The 26,013-nt window shown below is 36.0% G+C and overlaps 2 protein-coding genes across 2 annotated transcripts; both read right to left on the bottom strand.

Moving 5' to 3' along the window:
• Positions 1 to 3,132: 3,132 nt before the first annotated feature.
• LOC137949104 (uncharacterized) lies at positions 3,133 to 5,164 on the bottom strand. Its single transcript, XM_068795378.1, has 3 exons — positions 4,868 to 5,164; positions 4,378 to 4,743; positions 3,133 to 3,813 (listed from the first exon to the last, which is right to left on the bottom strand). Exons 1-3 carry the CDS (start codon positions 5,162 to 5,164, stop codon positions 3,208 to 3,210), a joined length of 1,269 nt encoding a protein of 422 aa, XP_068651479.1. The 3' UTR covers positions 3,133 to 3,207.
• An 8,587-nt stretch (positions 5,165 to 13,751) lies between these two features.
• Positions 13,752 to 15,190, bottom strand: LOC137947741 (probable thiol methyltransferase 2). The gene is made up of 8 exons (XM_068793511.1): positions 15,103 to 15,190; positions 14,866 to 14,996; positions 14,692 to 14,778; positions 14,486 to 14,586; positions 14,300 to 14,399; positions 14,142 to 14,188; positions 13,949 to 14,027; positions 13,752 to 13,848 (listed from the first exon to the last, which is right to left on the bottom strand). The coding sequence occupies exons 1-8, from the start codon at positions 15,188 to 15,190 to the stop codon at positions 13,807 to 13,809; spliced, it is 675 nt and encodes a 224-aa protein (XP_068649612.1). The 3' UTR covers positions 13,752 to 13,806.
• Between the last annotated feature and the right edge of the window lie 10,823 nt (positions 15,191 to 26,013).

Genomic DNA, 26,013 nt, shown 5'->3' with positions numbered 1-26,013 from the left:
AAAAAAAATTTTGATCTCTCTCTTGCCCTTGCTCTCTTCGTCTCCTCCTTTCCTTCTCTCTTCTTCCTCCGAAATTCCCTCTCTCGGCCTCCATCTCCCTTCTCCCTCTCGCCGTCGGTGCCCCTTCCGCCGTCGCCGCACCTAATCCTTCCCCCCGCTCATCGCCTTCTCTGCCTCTCATCGTCGTTGCCGTCGACTCCCGTAGCGTCGCCCTCGCCTCGTCATACCCCAACTAGAGCGGATGCTCTGGACCCTCTCCCGTCGTCGTCACCCCCTACCACCGCCTGCTGCCGCCGTCAAATTAGCCGGCCACCGCTCTCGCTGGAACGGCAAGAACCCTCGGATACCTAATTTTAGGGGGGGAGATTATTTTCCCCCCTCGACGCTCCATCCCGCACAGCGTGCGAACTCACATGTGCAGTTCACACATGCGAGTTTCGCACGTGTGATTTTTATAAAAAAATAATATATATATATATATATATATATATATATATATATAGTGTGTGTGTGTGTGTGTGTGTGTGTGTTAAAGTTAGCATTTGATCAAATTTTCCTGTTTATTTTTTTTATTTTTTATAATTAATCATGTACACAATTAATTGGCTCACGTAATTATTGTATTAATGTCTAATAAACTGCAATCATTAAATAATATAATATCTAATTTAATTAATTAATATATTAATTTATTTTAATTATACATTAAATTACTTATTTGTGTTGTAATCATGTTTGTTTTACCTAATTTGGGGTTTAAATATTATGTTTTAATTAAGTATACTATTATAAGCTTATTTTCTTGTTTTTTATATTTTTCTTATTTTGGGGCATTAACACTGGAAACTGTTTTCCAATGTATATGAACTCGTCCACACTAACACCAAGTTTGAAATTGAATTTCATGTAGAGGAATTAAATGAATTTGAAGCAGGAGATGAAGATGAACTTCAAATTTTAAGTTTGTTGACTAACCCCCCTTATAATTCTCATATCCATAGTAGCTTCGGAGTCATTATTTAGTGTTGGTGGTAGAGTAATAGACTCCTATTGTTCTTCCTTGGTACCAAATACATTTCAAACATTGATTTGTCGTAGTGATTGGGTTCGGACTCTTCACGGTATAAATAAAAATCAAAAAGTGAATTTCTTTGATTAATTATTTATTACGATATTTTTTAGTTTTATTTATTAAAATTTTGTTTTATGATTACAGCCTGAGAAGAAGAGTACAGAGATAATGCTACCAGCTACATGATTTTTCATGTTTTTCTCATCATGGTAATTTTAATATTTTTAACGACATTAAGTAACTAGTAGTGGAAGAGTATTTTTTTATCTGACAATAACTAATTTTATTTTTTTGTTTTTGTCATAGGTGGAGATTTTGCTCAAGCAAGGACGTATATTATTTTCTAGCATAAAGAGAAATAACTATAGTTTGTAAATTTATAATGGATTTATAGTTTTTATTTGGGTGATTGTAAATTGATAGTGATATTTCAATTAATTTTGTTGTGTTTGATTATTGTATCGAATTTATTTATAATATTATGCAGTGTATGGAGTGTTTAGACTATTTTATGGAGTGTATAAACAATTTTATGGAGTATTTATGCAGGTATTATGTATGTTGATTAAGCCCAATTTTAAATAGAGGTCATGTCGAATTTTATACAGGTATTATATATATAGATTATGCTTAATGTTAAGTAAAGGTTATGCCCAATCTTATACATGTATTATATATATACATCATGCCCAATTTTATGTAGATAGAGGTCATGTCCAATTTTATGTAAAATGTATGCATAATTTTATATTTTTTTATTTGATATATATTTTTTGAAAAGTTTTAAATGTATGTTGAGGCTCGAAGCACGGCTCGAGCTCAATAACAATTTTAGGCTCGAGATGAGGCTCGGCTCAAAGCTCAGCTCAAAATATTAAATCAAGCTTGGCTCGAACATAGGCAGGTTCGGGCTCGGCTCGACTCGAAATATTTAAATCAACCTCGGCACAAACATAGGCAGGTTCGGGCTTGGTTTTGCTCGATGCAACCCCTACCTCCCGTACTCTACGATGGAGGATGAGAGGGAGAGGAGAGGGAGACCGAGAGGGACGGAGGGAGAAGAGAAAAAAAATTCGCAGGGGGGGGGAGGGGTTGGTTGATTCGCAATATAGGTGGGAAACCAAATTCCCCGATTTTTGCCTTAGAGAATGAAGTGATGTAATTTAACTTCAATTCAATTCATTCTACACTAACGATGTTATTTAACGAACTAAGTAATGCGGGGAGAATTCATTCCACCTCATTGTGGACTAACCCCCCTTGCCTACTTCAAACTTAGATATCTTAAATGATGGGTTTATTGGATTCTCATGGCATCACCCATCCTTCTGATGCTTTTTGTTGATCACCATTATACTAGTTCTTCCTATCGTAGTCCTTCAAATAGCACACCTTTTTTTTATATTTTCCAAGTTTTAATTAATTTCTTATATATATGCATTTTTTTTTTACTTCAATACTATATTTTTTTAGCCCATTATTATATATTTAGCAGTATTACGTATATAAATAAAATCCATATCCATTTTTATCTCACTTGTAAACAAGTATACATGACAAATAAAAATATATATGACAAAAAATTCCACCATTAATAGTTTTCACATAAAAACACAGTTCTTGTCAATGATAATATATGTCGATACATATTTAAAGATGATTTAATAAATAAATTATCGATGTTACTTTTCTCGATAATTAAATAATACATTTTTAAATAAATTTAATCTTTGGTAGACATTTTTTTCATAAAATATTTTTGGAATACATCTAAAAAATTTATCAGTGAAATTTTTCACTAAAAAAAATAATTTTAAAATTAAAAAAATAATATTATCCATTGAAGCATTCTTCACCACAAATATTTAAAAAAAATATAGATATGAGGGTTATCAAAGGCGAAATTTAATCTTTTCTTGGCATTTGTTGTACCGACAAAAACCTCATTTCTTGTAAGGAACTGGATCACCCAAGTTAGATCAGAACCCAATCGTGAAGTGCCTTCGTTCGATCTGATCTTACTTGTAAGAAAATGATTTCTAAAACAAATCTTAGCCAGTATCTCTCTGATCTCGCCTACATAATCGTATATAGTCCAGATTTATATATACAAATAAAAAAACGATAATCAAAATTTATTGCTCTTCTTCATCGTCGTCCAGGTTTACTGCCACAACCTTAGAAGTGCTCATCTTCGTTAATGGCTGAGGCAAGGGAGACATGTGTTTCTTCTTCTCCATCGTAACCTCGCACATTTCCCGTTCTTTCTTCAGGTCTCCGGGCGGCAAAAAGCAATCCATAGACAAACCCCATATGTTGAAATCCACTTCCTCGATCGTCCATGTCTCCTCCATGAACGTCCGACTATGGCTGTCTGAGTTGTGGCCGAACCTAAACAGGGAGACTGTAGTTTTTCCGCAATGAGCGATACTAACGCCATCGACAAGCCTGTAGTCCTCCACTAAAGAAGCCATGGTGGTCTCCCAGTAGACACTGTCCCCGTCTGAGGTCTTGATTCGTAGAAGGTGCGAATCTTCGAACTGGACTAGAAGGCCGGTTCTCTGGCTGAAGTAGCCCCATACTGTGTGGCGTATGATCTCGACATTATTGCCACTTCTGGCCCTCAATGCTGAAGGTTCGGCTTCCAGTTTCAGTAAGAAACAGTCCTCGTTATTTATCGTTCTTTCACCATTGCAGATGGCACTGGAGAACAAGTTGGCGGTGGCTCTTGGGTCAAGACCCTGCGCAGATCCCATCAATAACATTCATTTAGATTTGGTGAAGATGAACAACATTTTTCGACAATTTTTCTCCTACCTTTTCATTTCTTTTTTCACTTCTACAAAACTGTCTATGATCTTAACTCAATCCTCTTATTAAATGGATCAGAACTATAAACCAGACCTGGTTTACGTTTCAGAGAAGCCCTCTTACAGAAAAACGAAAAAGTAAAGGGAGAAAGTGCCGGTATCGTAGATTCCAAAAATCAAAAGAACCCCATGGAGTCAAATTGCAGAGAGGAAGGGACGTGACCAGAGAGATCTAACAACCATGGGCATCAGTGCAAACAAAGAGGGAAAAAGAAAAAGTCGAACTAGTAAAGGGGCAGCTTTTTTTTTTGTGAAATTAAATTACATGCACTTTAGCTTTAACAGAGGAAATTCAGTCAATCGAATCTCGTTTTGTATTTGAGCTACGAAGAAATAGTTTTCCGAATTATCATAGGAAAGGAGCGTACTGAATCACAGTAGAAGAAATTTGAAAATGAACTTGATCCTCACAAAGAAATTTGGAAAGAAATTCACCTGTAGGGAGCGACGTAATGGCCGAGGTGGTCCTCTGGAAGCATGAGATTGGTGCCATGGAGTCTGTCTCCATGCCACCTTCCCGTCGCTTCCGGCACTAATCTTGCAGCCGGACACGACGAGCTCCAGACACCACAAATCGGGTCTCTTCTGCCAGAGCACAAACCCTCCCACCTCGCTGTACTGCGATCTCTTCACCTTCATCATCTTGTTTTTGCTATTCTGACGACCACCTCCAGATTGAAATTCAGAAGCCGACATCGTTACTTTCCCGATCGCATACATGCTGTTGATGGAGCCTAGAATTTTCTCACCGCCGGTTGCGGCGACATATTGTTGGACGATGTACTTCGCCATCGATGCCTCCTGCTAGACACATTTTGATCAACAGTGATTAACAATCTTAATTCCTGAAGAATTAACCAAGATTTGTAAATGGGTTCCTTTAGAAACTATTGAAACGACGACGGAAGAAGAAGAAGAAACTCACAATGGGGTGATCTTTGATGTTGCGGTTGAGGTAGTGGTCTCCGCAGATGGGGAGAGGGGTAAGAGGAGCCCCGACTACTCCTAGTAAGAGCTGAAGCTCCGCTTGTCTTCCTCCTAAGATAGACGAGGGAGGAGAGGATCTCTCCACATTGCACCTCATCCATGTCTTCATGTTTTGCCAGGATCTCCCATTGTTGTTGCCGCCGTTGTACGATTTTAACACTTCTTCAGGGATTGGGACTTCGAGGACGGTTTCCAACCCATCTTCTCGGTCCAAATTCGGGCAGAGCTTCATCATGAGAGAGAGTGAGAGATGAAGACGGAGAGAGGAAAAGCCAGGGATCGACGTATCGGTATCCTTGTTAATGGCCGAGGCGATGGAGTACTGTAAAGGGAAACAGGCGGAGGCAAGTAAGTCAAGTTAGAAACCAAACGCGGACCCCATTCTTCTTGTCGACGTCGTGATTGCACGCTCTTTGTCTCTCTCTCCTTCTCTGAAACTGAAACTTTGAGCTTTATCTTTACTCCAAAATCCAAAGAACTTGACCTGCTCTTTTTCTTTTCTTCTCTGTGAGTTTCTTTTTCATCTCTCAGGAGTATTTTAATGATCTGATACAGGATAGAATGGCCGACACAGACAGTAATTACGCGATCATTCTGTTTAATTACGAGTTAGATTTCATGTCTCACCCTCAACAATAATTAAAAACTTTTCAAACCATTGAACCAAGCGTGCCGGATACGGTTCAACAGTTGCAGAAATTTGAAATTCTCAATTCTTATTAGCATCTTATTCCCTCTGAAGTTGATGAACGAGAGATTTAGTTCTCTGTGAAAAGTTCTCGTTCAGCTTATCTAGGGGATTACATTCACCGTTCAACCATTAAAATATGAGAGATCAGAAGATGCCTTCCACGTCCTGATTAATTTACGAATTCGCGCAAGGTGTGTTTTATCAGTTTTGTGCCTCTGAAACGACAAATCTCAAAAATCAATCGTCTTCTTCACCAAGTATCGTTTAAATTTTAAAGAGAGTAAATAGTTCAAGAGAGCTACTTACCATTTCCGACTTTCAGTAACCTTGTTAAGCTTGAGAATCCATTGTTTCCATGAACTCATTTGAGTGTGAATGGCCCCTCCGCGAGCTCCTTGGTCATCCTCTCCAGCTATTATCACGCCGCGATCGACGGCGTGATTCCCTGGACATTTAGACGGAGTACGCGGGGGACGGCGCGACGAACAGAGAGCAAACTATTCAAAAGGACAAACAGCAACCTCTCTTCCTACAGCTTCATCTTTAGTCTGTTCTTTCACCAAAGTCTTTGCTCTCTTAGGTTTTTCTTGTAGGAGCAATCCTTGATTCATCAATCATAGATAGTAATTCCTCCAAAGTCAAGTTTCTCTTCATTTTCACTCCTAATTTCATCTTCTTCAATATAAACACTCTCTATAAGAAGAGCTACACTTGGAGTCCTTGAAGTAATCAAACTCTAATTTGCACCAAATGTCTCTGGTTGATTTTAAAAAAAAAAACTAACCACTTCATTTCTCAAAGCATTAAGCAAGAGTTCTTTGGCGATGACATTTCTATTTACCTTGGCAATGTTGTCACAATTACTCATAGACTTGGGAATTTATTAGCCATTTAGTTCTTGAAATGGGAGTCAGGGTCCATGACAAATGGATTATCACATGTCAAAATTCTCTAGCTAAATAAATACTTTCATTCATTACTCCGACAATTGTTATTGAGTCCCATCAAACATTGGAGGGGCATATGGATCGTGACCCTCTAAAAATGTAATGTAGTCCAGAGCTTCGATGCTTACTAAGTTCTTAAGAAGATAGGGGCTTGTGTATTGTTGTTATAATTTCCAATTGGGATCTATAGTACTTAATCTGAATACTAAGCTTTCAAAGTCAACTTGCTCGGATACCACCTGTTAGGTCCCATGAGGAACAAAACTTAAGGGAGGTGAATAGGTATGTTCACGTTGTTGTTGATTTTTAACTTTGTTTTAGTTGGACCTACGTGTGTTCATAACTTATGAATTGTAATTGCAACTTGCGGCCTGTTTGTGCACTATGTAAGTGAAAGTGAATTCACTTTCTTTAGGGAAAGTGGCTCCAAAATTGATAGTGCGTTGTGTACGTTGAGAGTACAAGTGAATTACATAGGTAATTCACTTTCACTCGTTTAAGTGAAAAAAATGACTGAAAGTGAATTCACTCTATTATACCAGTGAATTTTCAGTTTCACTCGTTATTTCACTCGATGCTTGATGCTGAAAATTCAACTGGGTTTTAATGAAAATACTCATATCATTTTATTAATAAAATATCTTATTTATTTATTTATTATATTTATAATTTTAATATTATATTAAATTACTAATTTAAGAGTAATTATTAAGATATCATAAAAGTAAGAATTTGATTAAGTATATATAGTAAATATTTTTGTTTAAATAATATAAGTTTCTAATTAAGTAAAATAATATTTTTTATTTTACATTATAAATATTATATTATTTTAGACTAAACAAAAGAATATCTTATTTTATTAATAAAATATCATATTTATTTATTTGTTATGTTCATGACTTGTAATAGTATATTAAATTACTAATTTAAGAGTGATAATTTAGATATTATAAAAGTAAGAATTTGATTAAGTATCTAGATATTATGAAAGTAACCATGCTTGTTTAGGTATATTATTTTTATATTTAATTAATTTAATATTTTATTTAAATATTTAAATTATTTATCTTATTTTGTTAATTAAAATTTTAAATAAAATATTTTAATAAAGTTAAATCTATCACAGTATTTTATTAATAAATTTATTCTCCACTTGCCACTGTTTTTTTTATTGTGCACACTAACAAGAAAGTATTTTACATTGCACTTTTCATTGAGCACACTAATGCAAAAAAGTAATTCACTTTCACTAGGTAATTCGATTCACCACCGATTCCCCCCCCCTCCCTTCTTGATATTAAATTCAATGTTCAGGCAAAAGTAAAAAACAAAAAAGACGATGAATGCATTGGGATTTATATTGGTTCACAATTCTATCTTAGCATCTTAGAATTAATTCACAATGTTCAAAGGCCTAACAATATCTACAAAAAATTGTTACTAAAGCAAATTACAATGTTGCCTATGTTGGAACTTACAACACTCAATTGACCATAGAAACTAACTTACATAGTACACTCTCACATAGATTTATAGCACACTAAGCTCTCTAGCCTATATCTAAACTAAGAACTTTAGCACATTTGTCCACTTTAGGGACTTACAATTTGCAACAACTAGGTACACTTACCTAAACCCACAAAAGGATTAACAGCAATTTATTACGCACTCTTGCCTAGATTCACAAAATTATTGATAGTAGTGTCCACCTATTCAAAGACCTACAACACTTTCATATCTATACCCTTGAAAGTATTCCAAAAGCCAACTAATCAACATAGCTTAGACCCATACAGGGTTTATCAATGTTGATCGAGTTTTGACTCTCATCCAAATATTGATGATAACAAAACTTAATCGAACTAATAATTGAAATTTATACAAAAATCAAAGTTTATGCAAAAGAATCGGCATATGCATATCCACAAATGTGTCAAGTTATCTTGAAGAAGCACCCATAAGTAAAGAAACGAATAATGAAATATTAGAGTCTAAATTGTCTAGAAAAATCTTAGAAATCGAGGAACAAGTGAAATTTTGGCATTCGTAACATATTTTATTGAAGCATAGCTAACTTTGAAACATGTTAGAATCACTTTGGCTTTGAAGCCTAGATTAGAAAGCTAGCTTTAGTATGATCGATCATTGTCTACCAATAATAGATCTTATTTAATCGATTTAGTTAAAAAAAAAAAAGTACAAGCAAACACGAGAGAAATCTTATTTTAAAAAAGAGAAGATGAAGTCGAGAATGGAGAAACGGGTGCCGAGCTTGCTAGCTTCAATTCAGATGATTCTGCTCGCGTTAATTTGGAATGCTGAATCATGGACGAGTCATATTACGAGTTATGGTTATACTGAGTTGCTGAACTGAGTTGTGAGTTGTAAATGGGTTGTAATGAGTTGTATGTGTGTTAAGTTAGCGAGTTAGGCAGTGCGCCAACTCGTTTTTATTTTTTTCCTTCTCTGTATATACAACTTACAGAAGTGAACGAAAGTCACTCTGTTTTTCCAAAATAACAGAGGAGCTTCGTCTCCCGATTTGGGGATTTTCCAGAAGCAATTTTATCATGGTATCAGAGCTAGACGAGATCTCGTTTCCTGTTCGTCAAATGGATTCTTCAAATCCGTATTATCTTCATCACGGCGACAATCCGGGAAATATTCTCGTCACTCAACTTCTCACCGGTGAAAACTTCAACACCTGGCGTCGCTCGATGATAATGGCGTTAACCGCCAAGAACAAGGTATGTTTCGTTGACGGATCTCTTCCGTCTCCTTCTGAAACATCCTCTATGTTTCATCTGTGGATTCGTTGCAACAATATGGTACTCTCGTGGATCTTGAATTCACTTTCACGGGAGATAGCTGCCAGCGTCATTTACGCTGATTCAGCTCAGGCGATGTGGTCCGAACTCAATGAGAGATTTTCGCAAGGGAATGGACCTCGCATTTATCAATTGCAAAAATCCATTGCATCTCTCATTCAAGATGATCTTTTCGTAAGTTCCTATTTTACAAAAATGAAAAGTCTCTGGGATGAATTGATGAATTACCATCCATTACCTGTTTGTTCCTGTGGAGCATTGAAGTCGTTGATGGAAATGCAGCAACAAGACTATGTTATGCGATTTTTAATGGGACTAAATGACTCATTTTCGCACATTAGAGGTCAGATCCTCCTTAATGATCCATTGCCTTCCATTAACAAGGTCTATTCTTTGATCATTCAAGAAGAACGTCAACGAGAAATTGGAACTATAATGTTACCTGCCATACCTGCTGCTGCTACTGTTACTGCAGCAGCTGCTGCTGCTACTGCAGCTGCTGCCATTGCTGATGCTAAATCTGTTCGTCAGAACAAGTCTAACCATCGTAAACCTATATGTTCTCATTGTTCCATACTAGGACATACAGTGGAGAAATGTTTTAAATTGCATGGATATCCTCCAGGATATAAGTTTAAAGGCAGGTCTTCCAATTCTTCTAACTCTTCAAATTTTTCTGCTAATCACTCTGCCTCTGCTAACAATGTTGCAGCAGAATCATCAACTATTTCTTCATTACCTTTAACTCCAGAGCAATGTCAACAATTGTTGGCTTTACTCAATACTCAATCCTCAAATTTTTCATCACACAATGCAAATATGGTAACATCTCCACTTGAACATTTATCTGGTAAGGGTGATTCTGCATCTTCACATTCTGTTTTTTCGTTTAATACTGTTAAATCTAGGTTGACTCATAATGATGAATGGATCATTGATACTGGTGCTACGGATCATATGGTTCATTCCATATCTTTTTTTGATTCATATAAGCCTATTCAGAATTCATTTGTAAAATTGCCAAATGGTTTTTTTGCACCAGTTACACATATTGGATCCATTCATTTGTTTCCTCAACTCACACTATACAATGTTTTGTGTGTTCCTTCCTTCAATTTTAATCTAATTTCTGTTAGCAAGCTTACTCAATCTTCATCATGTTGTATCACATTCTTTCATGATTTTTGTTTTCTTCAGGACCCCATCCATTGGAGCATGATTGGGAAGGGTAAAGCTTGTGAAGGGCTTTATATACTGCAGAAACCAGAACCACCTGTGACCTCCCATAAAATTGTGGTTTCTAATTCTGTTTTTGGTTTTCATTCCAGAAATTCTGATTTTGTCATTTGGCATAAGAGATTGGGTCATCCATCTCCATCTCGCATGAAATTGTTATCGTCTTTTGTTCCACAAATTGCTGGTTCTAATTCAATGATTTGTGATGTATGTCCTCTTGCTAAACACAAGAGATTACCTTTTCCTTTACACAGTCAAACAAAAACATGTTGTTCTTTTGAACTCATACATTGTGATATATGGGGACCATTTCAATCCTCTTCCTTGGATGGTTTTAAATACTTTTTAACAATAGTTGATGATTATACTCGTAGTACTTGGGTTTACTTGTTGAAATCCAAATCTGATGCTCGGATTCTTTTACAACATTTCATAGTTCTGGTTGACACTCAATTTCATACTAAAATCAAGTATGTGAGAACTGATAATGGTAGTGAATTTGCTATGCCTTCATTCTTTGCTAGCAAAGGAATAATTCATCAACTCTCTTGTGTAGCCACTCCACAACAGAATTCAGTTGTAGAAAGGAAACATCAACATATTTTAAATGTGGCTCGAGCACTCATGTTTCAATCTCATTTACCTTTGCATTTCTGGTCTTATTCAATTCTTACTGCTGTTTATTTGATAAATAGAATACCTTCTCCATATTTGCAAGGTAAAAGTCCTCATGAGTTGCTTTTCAATAAACCTCCTGTTTATGATCATTTGAAGGTTTTTGGATCTTTGTGTTATGCTTCCACTTTATCACATAACAGATCCAAGTTTGCTCCTAGAGCTCGTAGATGTATATTTCTTGGATATCCTCTTGCCATCAAGGGTTACAAATTATATGATCTTGATGATCATATTTCTTTTGTTTCCCGGGATGTCACATTTCATGAGCATGTATTTCCTTTTAAATCCATATCTCAGCATTTGAATTCATCTATTCCAATTGTTCTTCCAAAACCATTGGTTGATTTTTTTTCTCAGCACTCTGATATTGCATCTCCTTCAATTGATCATTCATCTCATATACCTCTTGAATCTGAACCTTATTTTCAAAATCAGCATTCTGACACAGATCATACATTACCTGTCTCTAATGATCTTCCTCTTAGAAGATCTTCTCGAGCTCACAGGTTACCTGGATATCTGCATGATTTTCATTGCCATATGGCTTCTTCAACAGCTTTACCTCCAACATCTCCTAATACGATGGCTGGTTCTCAAACAGGTACTTTGTATCCTCTTTCCAATTTTGTATCTTATTCTCGTCTTACATCTAAACATACAGCTTTTGTTGTTGCTCTTTCAACATTTTTTGAGCCTAAAACATTCACTCAAGCTGTCAAAATTCCTCATTGGAAGACTGCCATGGCTGAAGAAATTACAGCTTTGGAAACAAATAAAACATGGATTTTAACAACTCTTCCACCTGGTAAGGCTACAATTGGTTGCAAATGGGTTTATAAGGTGAAGCTTCGTTCTGATGGGACACTTGAACGGTATAAGGCTCGCTTAGTTGCTAAGGGGTTTACACAAAAAGAGGGCATTGATTATTTTGACACTTTTTGTCCTGTTGCTAAGATGGTGACAGTTAAATGTCTTCTTTCCATTGCTGCTATTAAAGGTTGGCATCTTATTCAATTAGATGTCAACAATGCTTTTCTTCATGGGGATTTGCTTGAGGAAGTGTATATGGATTTACCTCCTGGTTTTGGTGATCAAGGTGATAAAAGAGTATACCAGCTAACTAAGTCTTTGTATGGCTTAAAGCAAGCTTCACGCCAATGGTTTGAAAAATTTTCTTCCACCATAGTTTCTCTTGGTTTTCAACAGTCCAAAGCTGATTATTCTCTTTTTACCAAAACTCAAGGTTCCAGTTTCATGGTTTTATTAATATATGTTGATGACATATTGATAGCCAGTAATGATATGGCATTTGTAGACACCTTCAAAGTTTTTCTTCATCAGAAGTTCAAGCTCAAAGATCTTGGACCCTTGAAGTATTTTTTGGGACTTGAAGTGGCCCGTAATCAATCTGGGATATCTCTTTTTCAACGCAAAAATGCCTTAGATCTTTTGTCTGATGCTGGTTTTCTAGCTTCTAAACCTGCCAAAACACCTATGGAGCAGCATCTTAAGCTTTCAAAATCTGAAGGTACTCTTCTTGAGGACCCTAAGATTTATCGAAGATTAGTTGGGAGGTTGCTTTATTTGACCATTACTAGACCAGATATAACTTTTGCTGTACATCAACTAAGTCAGTTCATGGCTGCTCCTCGGATGCCTCATCTCCAAGCAGCTCATCGTGTGTTGCAGTATATTAAGAATTCCCCTGGACAAGGTCTTCATTTTTCGTCTTCCTCCACACTTAACTTGACTGCCTTTACAGATTCTGATTGGGCTGGTTGTCCGGATACTCGGCGGTCTATTACTGGTTTTTGTATATTTCTTGGTAGTTCGCTTATTTCATGGAAATCCAAGAAGCAAACTGTGGTTTCTAGATCTTCTGCTGAGGCTGAATATCGGGCTCTTGCAAACACTGTTGCTGAGTTGCTTTGGCTCATTTACTTACTGAAGGATTTTCACATTTCTCATACTCATCTTGTGGCTGTTTATTGTGATAACAAATCTGCTGTTCACATTGCCACCAATCCAGTGTTTCACGAGCGTACAAAACACATTGAGATTGATTGTCATTTTGTGCGTGACAGAGTTCAAGATGGGTTTATTAAACTCTTCCACATCACTGCTTCTCATCAACTTGCTGATTGTTTCACTAAACCACTTGGCTTGCCATTGTTCTCTGCTTTTCTTTCCAAGCTGGGCATTCTTGACATTCATGCGCCAACTTGAGGAGGGGGTATTACGAGTTATGGTTATACTGAGTTGCTGAACTGAGTTGTGAGTTGTAAATGGGTTGTAATGAGTTGTATGTGTGTTAAGTTAGCGAGTCAGGCAGTGCGCCAACTCGTTTTTATTTTTTTCCTTCTCTGTATATACAACTTACAGAAGTGAACGAAAGTCACTCTGTTTTTCCGAAATAACAGAGGAGCTTCGTCTCCCGATTTGGGGATTTTCCAGAAGCAATTTTATCAAGTCATCATCAATCACAATGCTTATGCTACTTCTCAGACTTCTTCCATCGTCCAAGCTTTTCTAATCCCTGTGGAAAACATCCCTTCGATGTTAGCACGATGACTCTCTGGACTGGAACTGAACCTGGCAGGATAGAGACTGAGAAAAAGGAGAAAATAGAGAAATACCTTGCGAGTTTCTATTGAATGTTCATTATCAACAATCGAAATTGCCTCAAAGCCCAACGGAATCAGTACTTTCTGGTAGCTGCCAAAGAACCAAGTTTCAAAAATGAGTAATGAATTTCAATCGAACAGAGAATGTCGCAAATTTGAATGATTATAAATGGTGAAAAATGAGGAATAAGGGGCGAAGAATTACTCAGCAACGGAAACACCGTAAGGGGGTCCCCCAAAGTGCTCACTAATCTGTAATACGAAACACAAATATTAAATTTCAGCATTGCTGCTTCAAGAGCAGATTACTTCTGGATGCAATCAACAGAGGGAAGAGATGAATATGGTGGAGGAAGTACTGACCGGAGAGATCAAGGTTATAAGCTCCCCATCGGGTTTAAGAAGATCTGCAACTTTGCTCCCCCAATCAGGCCTCAAACTTGGGTCTACTGCGGCGAAGAACCTGCAGAGATTCATTCAAGTTATCAGAGACGGAAGAATAACTCACAGGGCGATTTAATATCTAGTCCGAGAATCATGGGTACTCACGTATAATCGAAAATGAGATCGAATTGTTCAGCTGGTTTCCAAGCGAAGAAATCCGCCTTCAGAAAGTCGAGGCAATTTGCGTTCGGAAGAGAGGAAGATAACTGGATTTGCATTCAGATATTTTAATCAGGCAAGAATTAAAAATAAAAAAGACAATACTATCGGAACAAGAACAGCATCTGTCTCTGGGTTGTCTCAGTGCTAACCTCTTTTGCTCTCTTGATGGCATTTTCTGAAATGTCTAAGCCTACAACAAATCGGTCTGGCGCAGCGATGGCAGCAACATCGTGACCCTGTAAATGTCACGAATTAAACCAAATCAGTCTTCCCATCCCTGTAAATGTTAAAATTATGAGAGGAGAGGAAAGTGAGAGACTCACACTCCCACAGCCTGGAATGAGAGCCCTCCCCTTGGGAAGAGCACCGGAATTCAGAAGATGGACGATGACTGGCTGTGGCCGTCCCAAATCCCATGGAGTATTCCCATTCTCCCAGCATTTGTCCCACCCATCTGCATTCTCACAACTCACAAATTAACGCTTTGGCTTCGATAAAAACTCATAGCAGGCCTGAGCCATTACTGAATCGAAAGCTCTCCAAGATGTGTATAGGCTTACCTTCAGGACTATCTTGTATCCTCTGTTGCGTTTCAACTATTTCTGGGTTCGCACTCGGAGCGTATGGACGCTTTGCAACTTCCGCCATTCTCACGACTCCTTAATTGATACGAGGCTGAGAACTCCGCAAGTATACAAGACTGAGGACTCTGAAAGTAAGAATTGGGATGGTTTAATGGAGGAAGACGTTCCTTTATTTATAGTTCTCTGCGAGGAAGGTGGAAACCACAATCCCGAATCCCCGTGCTCGTCAAAGCAATAAAGAATTTCTGACCCATAACTTGGTAGAGTAAAAAATGGAGGACTCTGTCGCTCGTGCAGACTAGAAACAGAAGAAGAGTCAAATTATTACTCCTTTTACCGCTCGATTACAGATCAACTTGTTGGATGGAAAAGAAACGGCAACGACAGCGAAGTGAGCCCGTGTTCAATGCTTCAATCATCGTTCGTTTCTTTATCCAAACAAATCGAACTGGAAGATCTTTAACAAGTGGCACCCTCCATGATACAGTTCTGCTCAACCTCAAGTTTCACGATTCCGTTTAGCCTCATTGTATATTTTATTGATTCTCTCACGTAAGAAAATCATCGTTGAGAGAGAAGATGAGATGTCGATATCGGCTCTTCTGTATTTTAGCCAAACAAAAGAGAGATAAAGAAGTCGAAGGCTTTTTTGGTGGCCGCTGTGGTCAAACTTGGAAGACGGAGTAAAGCTTGTTTAATCAAACTTGGTAGACGGAGTGATGAATGTAAGAATGTATCAAGACCCATTATGAACGTAATGAATGTGGCAGAGTTGGCGATGAGGGTTGCAGGTTATGTCGCAGATGATGTGGTAAAATAATGATGTGGTAGATGATGTGTCGATCTATGTTTACTGCATTGATGAAGTGGCGACACATAAACAGTCAAAGCTCATGTGTTGCTTTTGACTGCACACATAGGCATTTGACCGGTCAAAGTTGGGTAGTTTTAGAAATATTTTGATGATGTCAGTATTTTTGAAAATAATTTATTTTAAATGGGTATTTTAGGGAAATTCCCTTTTTTTAAATAAACAACATATTTATGAATTAAAATTTTAAATATCTTATTTAATTATAATTTAGATAAATTAATTATAAATTTAATAATTAATCTATTTATTTATTTAAATATGAGCTTAATTATAAAAATTAACAAATAAAAATTATGAATTTATATTATTAAATTTTAGAGTTCAATATCTTAAGTTATTATTTTTAATTATTTATTTTAGGATTTATGATTTATTATATTTTATATTATAATTATTGTTTAAATTAAATTAATAATTTAGTTATTAACATATATTTAATTTCATATATTTTTAAATTATTTAGTAACATAATATGTTATATTACTTTTTTTAAGTAAATAACACAATTATGAATGTAATTATATAATTAAAATGTATTTAATTAATTAGACAAGTAAGTAATTATTACCTGTTCCATTAAATAATTGATTAGTTATTGCAATGAATGGGTTATTTAGTTTGATAATACAAGAATTAATTAACTAAATACTTAGTTACATAAGTAGACTTTATTAAGTTTATTGATTAATTATTCACTAATTAATAGGTAATTATTACGTTGACCAATTTATATTTCCATTAAATTGAAATGTTTTAACTATATAAAGATTATGACAATTATGATAATATAGTGGCATTATGATAACAAAAAACTTTATTTTTGGTCTTTTTGAGTTAGAAAATATTAATTTTATAAGTAAAAACAGTTAAGATTTATTCTGAGATTTTTTCCCTTAAGGAGAAATCATGAAAATATTCTATAAATCCGCTCGTTATGTAATCCCGTTAATCAGTCATAATTCTTCCATTTATATTCTATAAAATGGTTATTTAATTTGATGATGTAAATGAGAAAATAAGAGACTGAAATTGAAGTATTACTTTCTAGATGGTATCAGAGCGGGAGTCTTTATTCTCCTTCTCGTCGCCGAAGAATCGAGCTTCTCCGTAGCTTTCTGTTGACCGAAGAACATAGCAGAAGCTTTGTCCTGTAGTTTCTCCGTCGTCATCCCACTCCGGCAGAACCTCGACGACTGTAGCCGAACTACCACTCGGCCTTCCATCATACCACACCACTGGCCCCGCTGTCGATCACTATTGCCACCGAAGGAAATTGTCGATTTTTTTATCCCTACGACTGCCGACAGTCCCGTAGCCGAAACCTCGTTGCCGACAATCACCGACGACTGCACCACCTGTCCCTTTGTCACAACCGACCACTGCACCGAAGGAATAAAGCCAAATTCTGCCACCCGAACTCAGCTGGAACCCACCAAACCGCAGTCGAATCACCGCTCGGCCTCCCCGAAAACCATACTACCGTCGCCGAAACCAGAAGGCATGCCGTCGTCGAAACCGGTACTGCCGTCACCGAAGACGAAGACAAAGGTACAGGAAACAACAATTCGCTTTCGTTAACTTAGGTCCCGATTTTATTTTTTTCTGGCGAGTCGCCAAACCGAACAATTTCTTCTGCCAACCCGGACCCGGACCATAACCGGACCATAACCGGACCTAACCAAAATGAAGACAAACCGGACCACATCTATACTCGAATGGAACCGTGCCAAAACCAAACCTGACCAGAAAAAAAAGTCCAGATCGATGGCCACCACTAAAGGAGCATCAACCAAACTTATCCCATCACCACAGTTTATAGTCCACTAAGACAATTCTGCATTTCCAACAAGAATCATCCTCGATGAGACCAATTATTCATTATGGTACCAGATCATGGAGATGCGAATTGGCACGCGCAACAAAGCTAGATATCTCACCGATGAAACGAGAAAACCAGCGTCTGGCGATCCCAATCTTGGATCATGGATTACTGAAAATTAAAGAGTCAAAAGTTGGCTTATTGACTCTATGAGTCCATTGCTAATGCAACGATTTATTCGCCTTTCCACTGCCAAGGAGATATGGGAAGCAATATCCAAAACAATATATGATGGGTCAGATGAAACCAGTATATTTGAGTTGAACCAGAGATCTTTTTCTACCAAACAAAATGGTAGACCACTATCCACATACTACAATGAATTGGTTGCTATTTTCCAAGAGATTGATCATAGAACCATATCTCAGGAAGGAATGGTCGAAGGGCTCATCCAGTTGAACTCTGTAATGGCTAGGTTTCGAGTTCATATTTTTCTCAATGGGCTTGACTCCGAGTTTGATCAAGTTCGTGGAAAAATCTTGCGAAAAGACCGCAAACTTGATTTGGAGAGTACACGCATATGTCAGACGAGAATATCAACAGATACAGACAATGGGGAGCTATCGTCCAGTCTCAGAGAACTCGACGTTCTTGGTCAACCAAAATCGACAAGGATCATCAAGCAGTAAGAACACTCAATCCTCTAAAAAATGTACCAACCGGGTATGTACTCACTGTGGAGAAAAAAGACATTCGCAACAAAGGTTTTATGAGATTATTGGTTATCCGGAGTGGTGAGATTTCTCTAAAAAACCCCGTAAAAAGATAGTTGGGAAAGCTGTGGGGACATCCATGAAAGCTAATCAGCAGCCCCCTATGGCAAATGTTACCCATTCAGGACATTCTAACCCAGAAGATTCTTGGTTATGGTATTAGACGGGGCAAACTCTTCTATTTGGAGTTGACAAAAAAAAAATATATATATATATTTGTAGCAACTGGGCGTTCATACTATTCACTCACCCCCAACTTGAGGGGGAGTGTTGGAAAACAAGACCTCGGAACCGAAGGCGCTTTGTCATCACCACATCACCAAAGATGCCCTGTCATCACCGAAGACGTTATGTCATCACCGAAGACGTTATCTCATCACCGAAGACGTTTTGTCGTCACCACATCACTGAAGATGCTCTGTCATCACCGAAGACGCTATGTCATCACCGAAGACGCTCTGCAATCACTGAAGACGCTCTGTCTTCACCGAAGACGTTTTGTCGTCACCCATCACCGAAGACTGTCTTGAATTCATCTCTGGTTCGTTGTGAGAGCACTATTCAGAAGTGCTCTCGACGAAGAAGACGACAAGACCAGACTTGATCGAACCAAATTACCGAACCAGACCGAACTGAACATCCAAATCGGATCGTACAAATTGACTTCTGCTAATCACACCCGATGGAGCGCTCAAGAAGAGCGGATATATGGTATATTTTGTCTCTGACCAAGCGTAGTATACAGCAAAAACTTATACAACTCACTTAGCAAGTTGGGCATCCGATATTTGTATGCATCAACTTGAGGGGGAGTGTTAAGATTTACTCTAAGATTTCTTCCCTTAAGGAGAAATTATGAAAATATTCTGTAAATCAGGTGATTGTGTAATCCCGTTAATCACTCATAATTCTTCCATTTATATTCTGTAAAATGGCTATTTAAGTCAATGATGTGAATGAGAAAATAAGAGACTGAAATTGAAGTATTATTTTCTAGAAAAACTAAAATTAAAATTAGAGGTAACTTTACAATCTTTATTAATTTTTTTATCTTCTTTCAAAAGGAAAAAAAGAGAAAGAGAAAAAGAGATCAAGGGGAACAAAACAAGAAATAAAGAAAAAAATATTTCCTACCAAATTTCTTCTCCCAACGAATATCAAATTTCCTAGCAAAAGTCTAGTTTTGCCAATGAATTTTGTTTCAAAATTGTTAGGTTTTTTGTTGCCTAAAGTTGTTTTTCTTGTAGTGAGTGAAACTCAAATGAGTTATGTATGCCTTTTCCAAAGAGGCACTTTTTCCTAAGAGTCACTCTTTCATGATTAAATCTCAACTTTCTCATTGGTATTAAGGTATTTGAAGAAGAGCCTAGAGCAAGGATTATTGTATAAGAATCATGGTTATTTTAAAGTTAAAGGATTTGCAGATACAAACTGGGTAGGTTCTCTTGATGATTGAAAATCTACCTTCGGTTTCTGTATAATAGTTGGTGGCAACCAAATGATTTGGGGCGCAACAGGGAACAAAGTGTTGTAGCGCGATTTGGTACTGAGGCCCAATACAGGGCTATGACACAAACAATTAGTGAGATGTTATGGCTTCAATCCTTACTCATAGAGTTAGGTTTTCTAGTGGAGACTCCAATGCAACTTCATTTTGACAATCAAACAGTCATTCATGTTGATAGAAATCAAATGTTTCATGCAAGGACATAATACATTGATATTGATTGTCATTTTATTCGCGGAAAACTTAAGACGGGACTTATTAGTATTGACTATGTTCCTTCCAAGAATAAGCTTGTAAACATCTTCTTTTGATCAGTTGCAATAGGTACACTTCAAAAGATATGTTTCGACCTTGGGGTGTTTGATGTTTTTGTACCATCAATTTGAGGAGGGTGTTAAGAGAATATGAAAGGAGCTAACCATAATGAAAGAAAAAAAAAAAAAAAACAACACCCCCCCACCCCCCACCCCGCCCCCCTCCTTCCTCTCTCAAACCTTCATGTTCTCTCTCTTCTTCTCTCTAAGCGAAGTACAGTCCTTCTTTTCTCTCTTTTTCTTCTTCTTCTTCTTCTTCTTCTTCTTCTTCTTCGCCCTCTTTGTTCTTCTCTTATTGTTAGCCTCTACAATGGATTAAGCCCTAGAATATAACACGGAGCAACCCAAAGTGGTGTCAAAGTTATTTGTGCGGGAGCATGATACATCGATAGATGTGGCACAACCGAAGATAGACAAGTAGATGAATATCTAATGGGAGTTTGATCATTACTCGAGTGAGGAAACCATTAGTCAAAATCCCAAGCAAGGGGAGCACCCATATCTACATAAAAATAAAGCAAATTTTCATATGGATCTACTCAAAATTGATCATTCATTTTGATTACTAAATATCAATGCAAAAATTCCCATAAAGAATCAGAGATATATTATTGACCCACAAATTAAAAACGAAAACAACATCTAACATGTCCTCCCACACACATGCCTTCAACCCCAAGATCTAAAGGTTTAAGTACATTTCTCTTCCCAACTTATCCAACATCAAAGCCATAATGCTACAAATTAACCAATACAAATCCACTAAAAGCAATTCAGCCATAAGAGAGTTGGTGTTTGGGTGAGAAGATTGTGGAGGAGGGCCAATGTCTAAGTGAGAAGCATTGAAGGAAGGGAAAGACGGAACGAAAGAGAAGAACAAGAGGAAGAGGTGAGGGCCAATGTGGAGGTCACGCCTGTCAACGAGGACGAAGGAAAGCGCATAGAGGCAAAAATGAGACGAAATGAGAGGCGACTGAGAGTGAGAGGGATTTTTTTTCGAGGTGAAGTGAGGATGCAGGGCTACGACGACGGAGACAATGAGGCGACGATGTACAAATGGGAGTGAGCGAGCGATTAGGCAAAATTAGAAGAGGGGGAAAGAATGGAAAACAAAAGGTGAGTGAAGAGCGTGACCTTTCACCTCCACTGTTGATCAATATATATATATATACACACACACACATTAATTCACATTTATACTTATCTTCCACTAATACATGTGAGCACATGTTAAACAAGCTTGTATGTGTATATGACTGTATTTTTATTATTTGTTTTAATAAAATAATAACCTAAGTTACTTACTATTAAGTATTTTTACTTACAAGTGACACTTCTTGCCTCAGTCTTCCAAGTTTGACCACCGCGGCCGCAAAAAAAAGCCTTTGACTTCTTATCTCTATTTTGTTTGACTAAAAAATAGAAGACCCGATATCGACATCGACATCTCATCAACCTTCAATTTTCTTACGTGAGAGAATCAATAGAATATATAAAGAGGCTAAACAGAATCGTGAAACTTGAGGATGAGCAGAACTCTATCACGGACGTTGCCACTTGTTAAAGATCTTCCAGTTTGATTTGTTAGGATAAAGAAACAAACGATGATTGAAGCATTGAACACTACATGGGTTCACTTGAGGATGAACAGAACTCTATCACGGATGTTGCCACTTGTTAAAGATCTTCCAGTTTGATTTGTTAGGATAAAGAAACAAACGATCGTTGAAGCATTGAACACGGACTACCCAACCAATACAACCCGAGAGGTGTGGAAAGTCAAATACTTAACACAGATCACCAACATATTCCAACAATCAGTTGATTACACTTAGTCAAGTAGATTTGAGCTAAAGTTTTTCTACAAGGATTGATCGATCATACTTTATAACATTTTGGCAAAGTTATGTCCGATTAATCAACTATGTTTTATATTTTGAGCCGGTGCACATTCTGGATGATCTATTATTGGCAAACAATGACCGATCATGCTAGGTGATCAAGTACATTACTAGGTGATCAAATTGAATGTAGACGCTTTGAAGCTTATTCAGTCTTGAAGTTATCCCAATCACATACTTGTTTAAGAATAATTTTTTCTTTACATTTTGGGATGGGATGAAAGATCCATTAATGAATGTTTCTCATAATTCAATTACAATGGATTGTAAGAAACATCTATTCTAATTTTCCACCAGAACATAATGTCTGCTCTGTTACCAATAATACAAAAAAAATACAACTTTCTTTTCAGAGAGTCTTTCTCCAAGTGAGACCTATTATTCCAAAACTTTAAGCACAAGAGATAAAATGTATAGGAGTTTGATGGAACTTTGAATGCAAACAATTGGAAGAGAAAATGGAGCTTTAGCCAAATATGGAGTTTTCCTCTTCATTGGGTAAAATCATAATTTTATGCCCAAAGATAATTGTCCAAAGGTTTGGTATGCCAATGTAAGCTCAACTCTTGGTCTTCTACGAATTTGAGAGAGTTTTCCAACCAAATTAATTACTTTTTGCCCATTACCAACAGGCCGTAAAAAGTGTTGATCAATCAGTGGAAAGGTATAATCGATCAAGCATATATAACAGCTATATATTTTAGGTTCCTTAAGCCTATTGATCGATCGAGACATGAATAAATGAGTTTTCAACCTTTTAGAAAATTCATTAATCATTCAACCATGCTTTATAGAACTGACTATGCAGAGTTTTGTATGATCTATCAAGCTTAAGTAAATGATAAATCATACTCTATAAGTTACGTCGGATTTAATTTTTGATAATTGACTAAACCCATGTAGGTTGATAGATGATGCCAATTTACTATTTTGACATTTAAGCATTATATAAGTTACTATAGGAATTTACCAATGTAAAATGTTTATATACATTCGGCTAAAATATGATTTTGAAATATTTCATATGTTAAAGCTTCTTCGTAACATAAATATGCTTAAGAATCTAATTTTGGCTGGCTATCTACTTACGAGTTCTTAATATTTTCTATTAGATTTTTACCTAAAGTTTTATTAAATCTAATTCTCTTATTTAAAATTATAATAAAAGGTTGTATTTAAAAATTATCATTAAAATTAAAATTAAATAAAAAAATTCTCCTTCTAAACGAACCCCCTTCCGTCTTGCTGATATTTCTCCAGTTCTCTCTCGTCGTTTTCTCTTCCGCATCCGTAGCCTGCTTGTCTGCTCGTCTTCTCTGTCATCTCTCTCTCTCGTCATTTTCTCTTCCGCATCCGTAGCATGCTTGTCTGCTCGTCCTCTCCGTCGGAAGCCCCATTTTGCCGGCAAGTGTATCGAGTCCGAGGAACAGAGCGAGTCCCAACCGGGACGAGTCGCCCTGATCGGTCAGAGCTGCCACGAGGCCTTCGTCATAGGAATCTCTCCTGTCCATCCGACGGAGACTGAGAAGAAAGACAACTTCGCTCAGTATGAATTTGCCACCGTCTTTCCGATTGATGATTTTGCCATGAATGGAGGGCAGTAATTATTTAATTTACTCCAAATGTGTATTTCAGAATAATAAATAAATAAAATTAAAAAAAATAGGTATCAAGGAGATTTTTCAAATATAGCCTTAGTCAAATCTCTAATTTAAATTCTATCAATTATTTATTTTTTTTTTAATTTTTTTATATATTAGATTTTTCTGTGGGATTGAAGTAACTTGTGATTAAAACATATTATCCACTATTAAATATAAATTAAATAATTAAATAAATATAATATATATAGACTTGTGATTAAAATAATAATCATATTCTTTGTTGAATTTCCTTAAATTTTCTTTTATTTTCTTTAATTATAAAAGATTTGTATCCGCGTACTTAAAAAATACATTATGTAGCCAATGCGGAGATATTTAAATTATTTATTTCTTTTTCGTATTTCGCCCTTTAAATTCATCTCCGAAAAATCCTCTATACTCAAAAAAAAAATCCATTATTGATTCCTTAAGCATTTAATTTATAATAAATGAAAGAATATAACATATAAGACATATCTATGTAGTTATTTTTTCTCTTATGCATAGGTTTCTAAATTGTATTTTTAAACATAACTAATGGTAAATACGACGAAGTATAATATGCTTGTTTTTCATTTTTTTTGTCGAAGGCAAAAGATTTTCTCTGTCTATTTATTTACCAACTCATGTATTAGATAAATGAGTAATTGGTAGATATTTTGATAATTGAAAATTATTAAAATGTGTTATTTTTATATTTTTAATATAATTTAAGTAATGTAAAAAAAATATAGTAGTTTTATCTGATTAATTTTAGTAATTGAAAAAAGGCCAAAATATGTCTGTTTAGAGTTGAGCAAAAGCTACAACTTTAAGTGATATATAAAAGATTAGTAAATTAATAATTTTTTTAAATATTTCTTTTAAATATCAAGGAAAAAAATTTAAAAAAATTATACAAAACAAGATGGAAAAACTAAGAATAATCATATAAATAAGTGTGTCTGTGTGTATATATATATATATATACGACTGATCCAATACAAAAAACCATTTGGTATGAAACAAGCAAATAACTATCTCAGTCGTATGATCATCATCGAACAACTAACATAGCCATTGATCATGATCCGATGGTTGAAATAACTGTTAATCGTGATTGGATAGTTGAGATAGCCATTAATCATGATCAGATGGCTGAGATAACGTTTCACACTAAATGACTGTTCATATTGGATCAACCCTCTCTCTCTGTCTCTCTCTCTATCTCTCTCTCTCTCTCTCTCTCTCTCTCTCTCTCTATAACTATATATATAAATGAATTTGTGTAGCTAATTGTGTACAAAAGATTCTACGAACATATTGCGATAAAGTTTTCATTTGAACCATCTATTTGGCAAAATATGTGAAATTAAAGTAATTTTAATTTTTTAAAATTCCCTCTAATATGTTAAAATATTATTTAAAGTTCCAAAAGATTTATAATGAACCCAAGAAAATTATTTGGTAATAATTTTTATATTTCTCAAATTGGGTTGCTCAATAAAACTCCCTACACACCTTAAATATGTTCCATTTGAAAAAAAAAAACTGAATATTCACCGAAGATCCTCTTTTAAGAATCGAGGATGTGAACATGAAAGGTTACATTTTTGTTCGAAATGATGAGTATGCCCCTATGTGGCAAAATGACGAATTTTAAAGTGTGCCATGGGCACCAAACTAGGTATTTATCAAATATTTTTTAATATATAGTTGAAAAAAGGAAAAAACCTAATTTGAATAATAAATATATTAATTAAACCAAAATTAGTGATACTCATATACATAGTTGTAATAGAGCTTCTAATGATAAATATTTTCTTGCAATAATATTGAACGATATATAAATGTTCTCGATGAGTTTTTGTGTTAAATTGACTAATACAACTTCCAATCGATGAATTAGTTACTCTTTTATAGAGCAGTATTGTTAATTAAGTTCAAATTTGCTAGTCCATGTATTAGTAGTGAAGCCGGTCTCTTCCGGTTGGAGAATAAAGGTGAACACCCGAGCTTGGCACTTGATCTAAATACTTTGAACTCAAGTTTGAGCCCAAAAATTTTAACCGTGTTT

This window comes from Aristolochia californica, unplaced genomic scaffold (genome assembly GCF_029961685.1).
Source record: "Aristolochia californica isolate CCGP_79_NKW_82.1479 unplaced genomic scaffold, dmAriCali1.0.hap1 SCAF_13, whole genome shotgun sequence".
Lineage (NCBI taxonomy): Eukaryota > Viridiplantae > Streptophyta > Magnoliopsida > Piperales > Aristolochiaceae > Aristolochia > Aristolochia californica.
The sequence above is the reverse complement of the archived record's forward strand: the minus strand, read 5'-3'. Positions and strand labels throughout refer to the sequence as shown.

Coding starts and splice junctions, on each gene's coding strand:
- LOC137949104 (XM_068795378.1), bottom strand. CDS start 5,164: ATGATGAAGCTCTGCCCGAATTTGGACCGAGAAGATGGGTTGGAAACC. Junction 4,744..4,867: donor ACATCAAAGATCACCCCATT/GTGAGTTTCTTC, acceptor TGTGTCTAGCAG/GAGGCATCGATGGCGAAGTA. Junction 3,814..4,377: donor CATTACGTCGCTCCCTACAG/GTGAATTTCTTT, acceptor GGATCTGCGCAG/GGTCTTGACCCAAGAGCCAC.
- LOC137947741 (XM_068793511.1), bottom strand. CDS start 15,190: ATGGCGGAAGTTGCAAAGCGTCCATACGCTCCGAGTGCGAACCCAGAA. Junction 14,587..14,691: donor CCATCAAGAGAGCAAAAGAG/GTTAGCACTGAG, acceptor ATGCAAATCCAG/TTATCTTCCTCTCTTCCGAA. Junction 14,028..14,141: donor TACGGTGTTTCCGTTGCTGA/GTAATTCTTCGC, acceptor GTTCTTTGGCAG/CTACCAGAAAGTACTGATTC.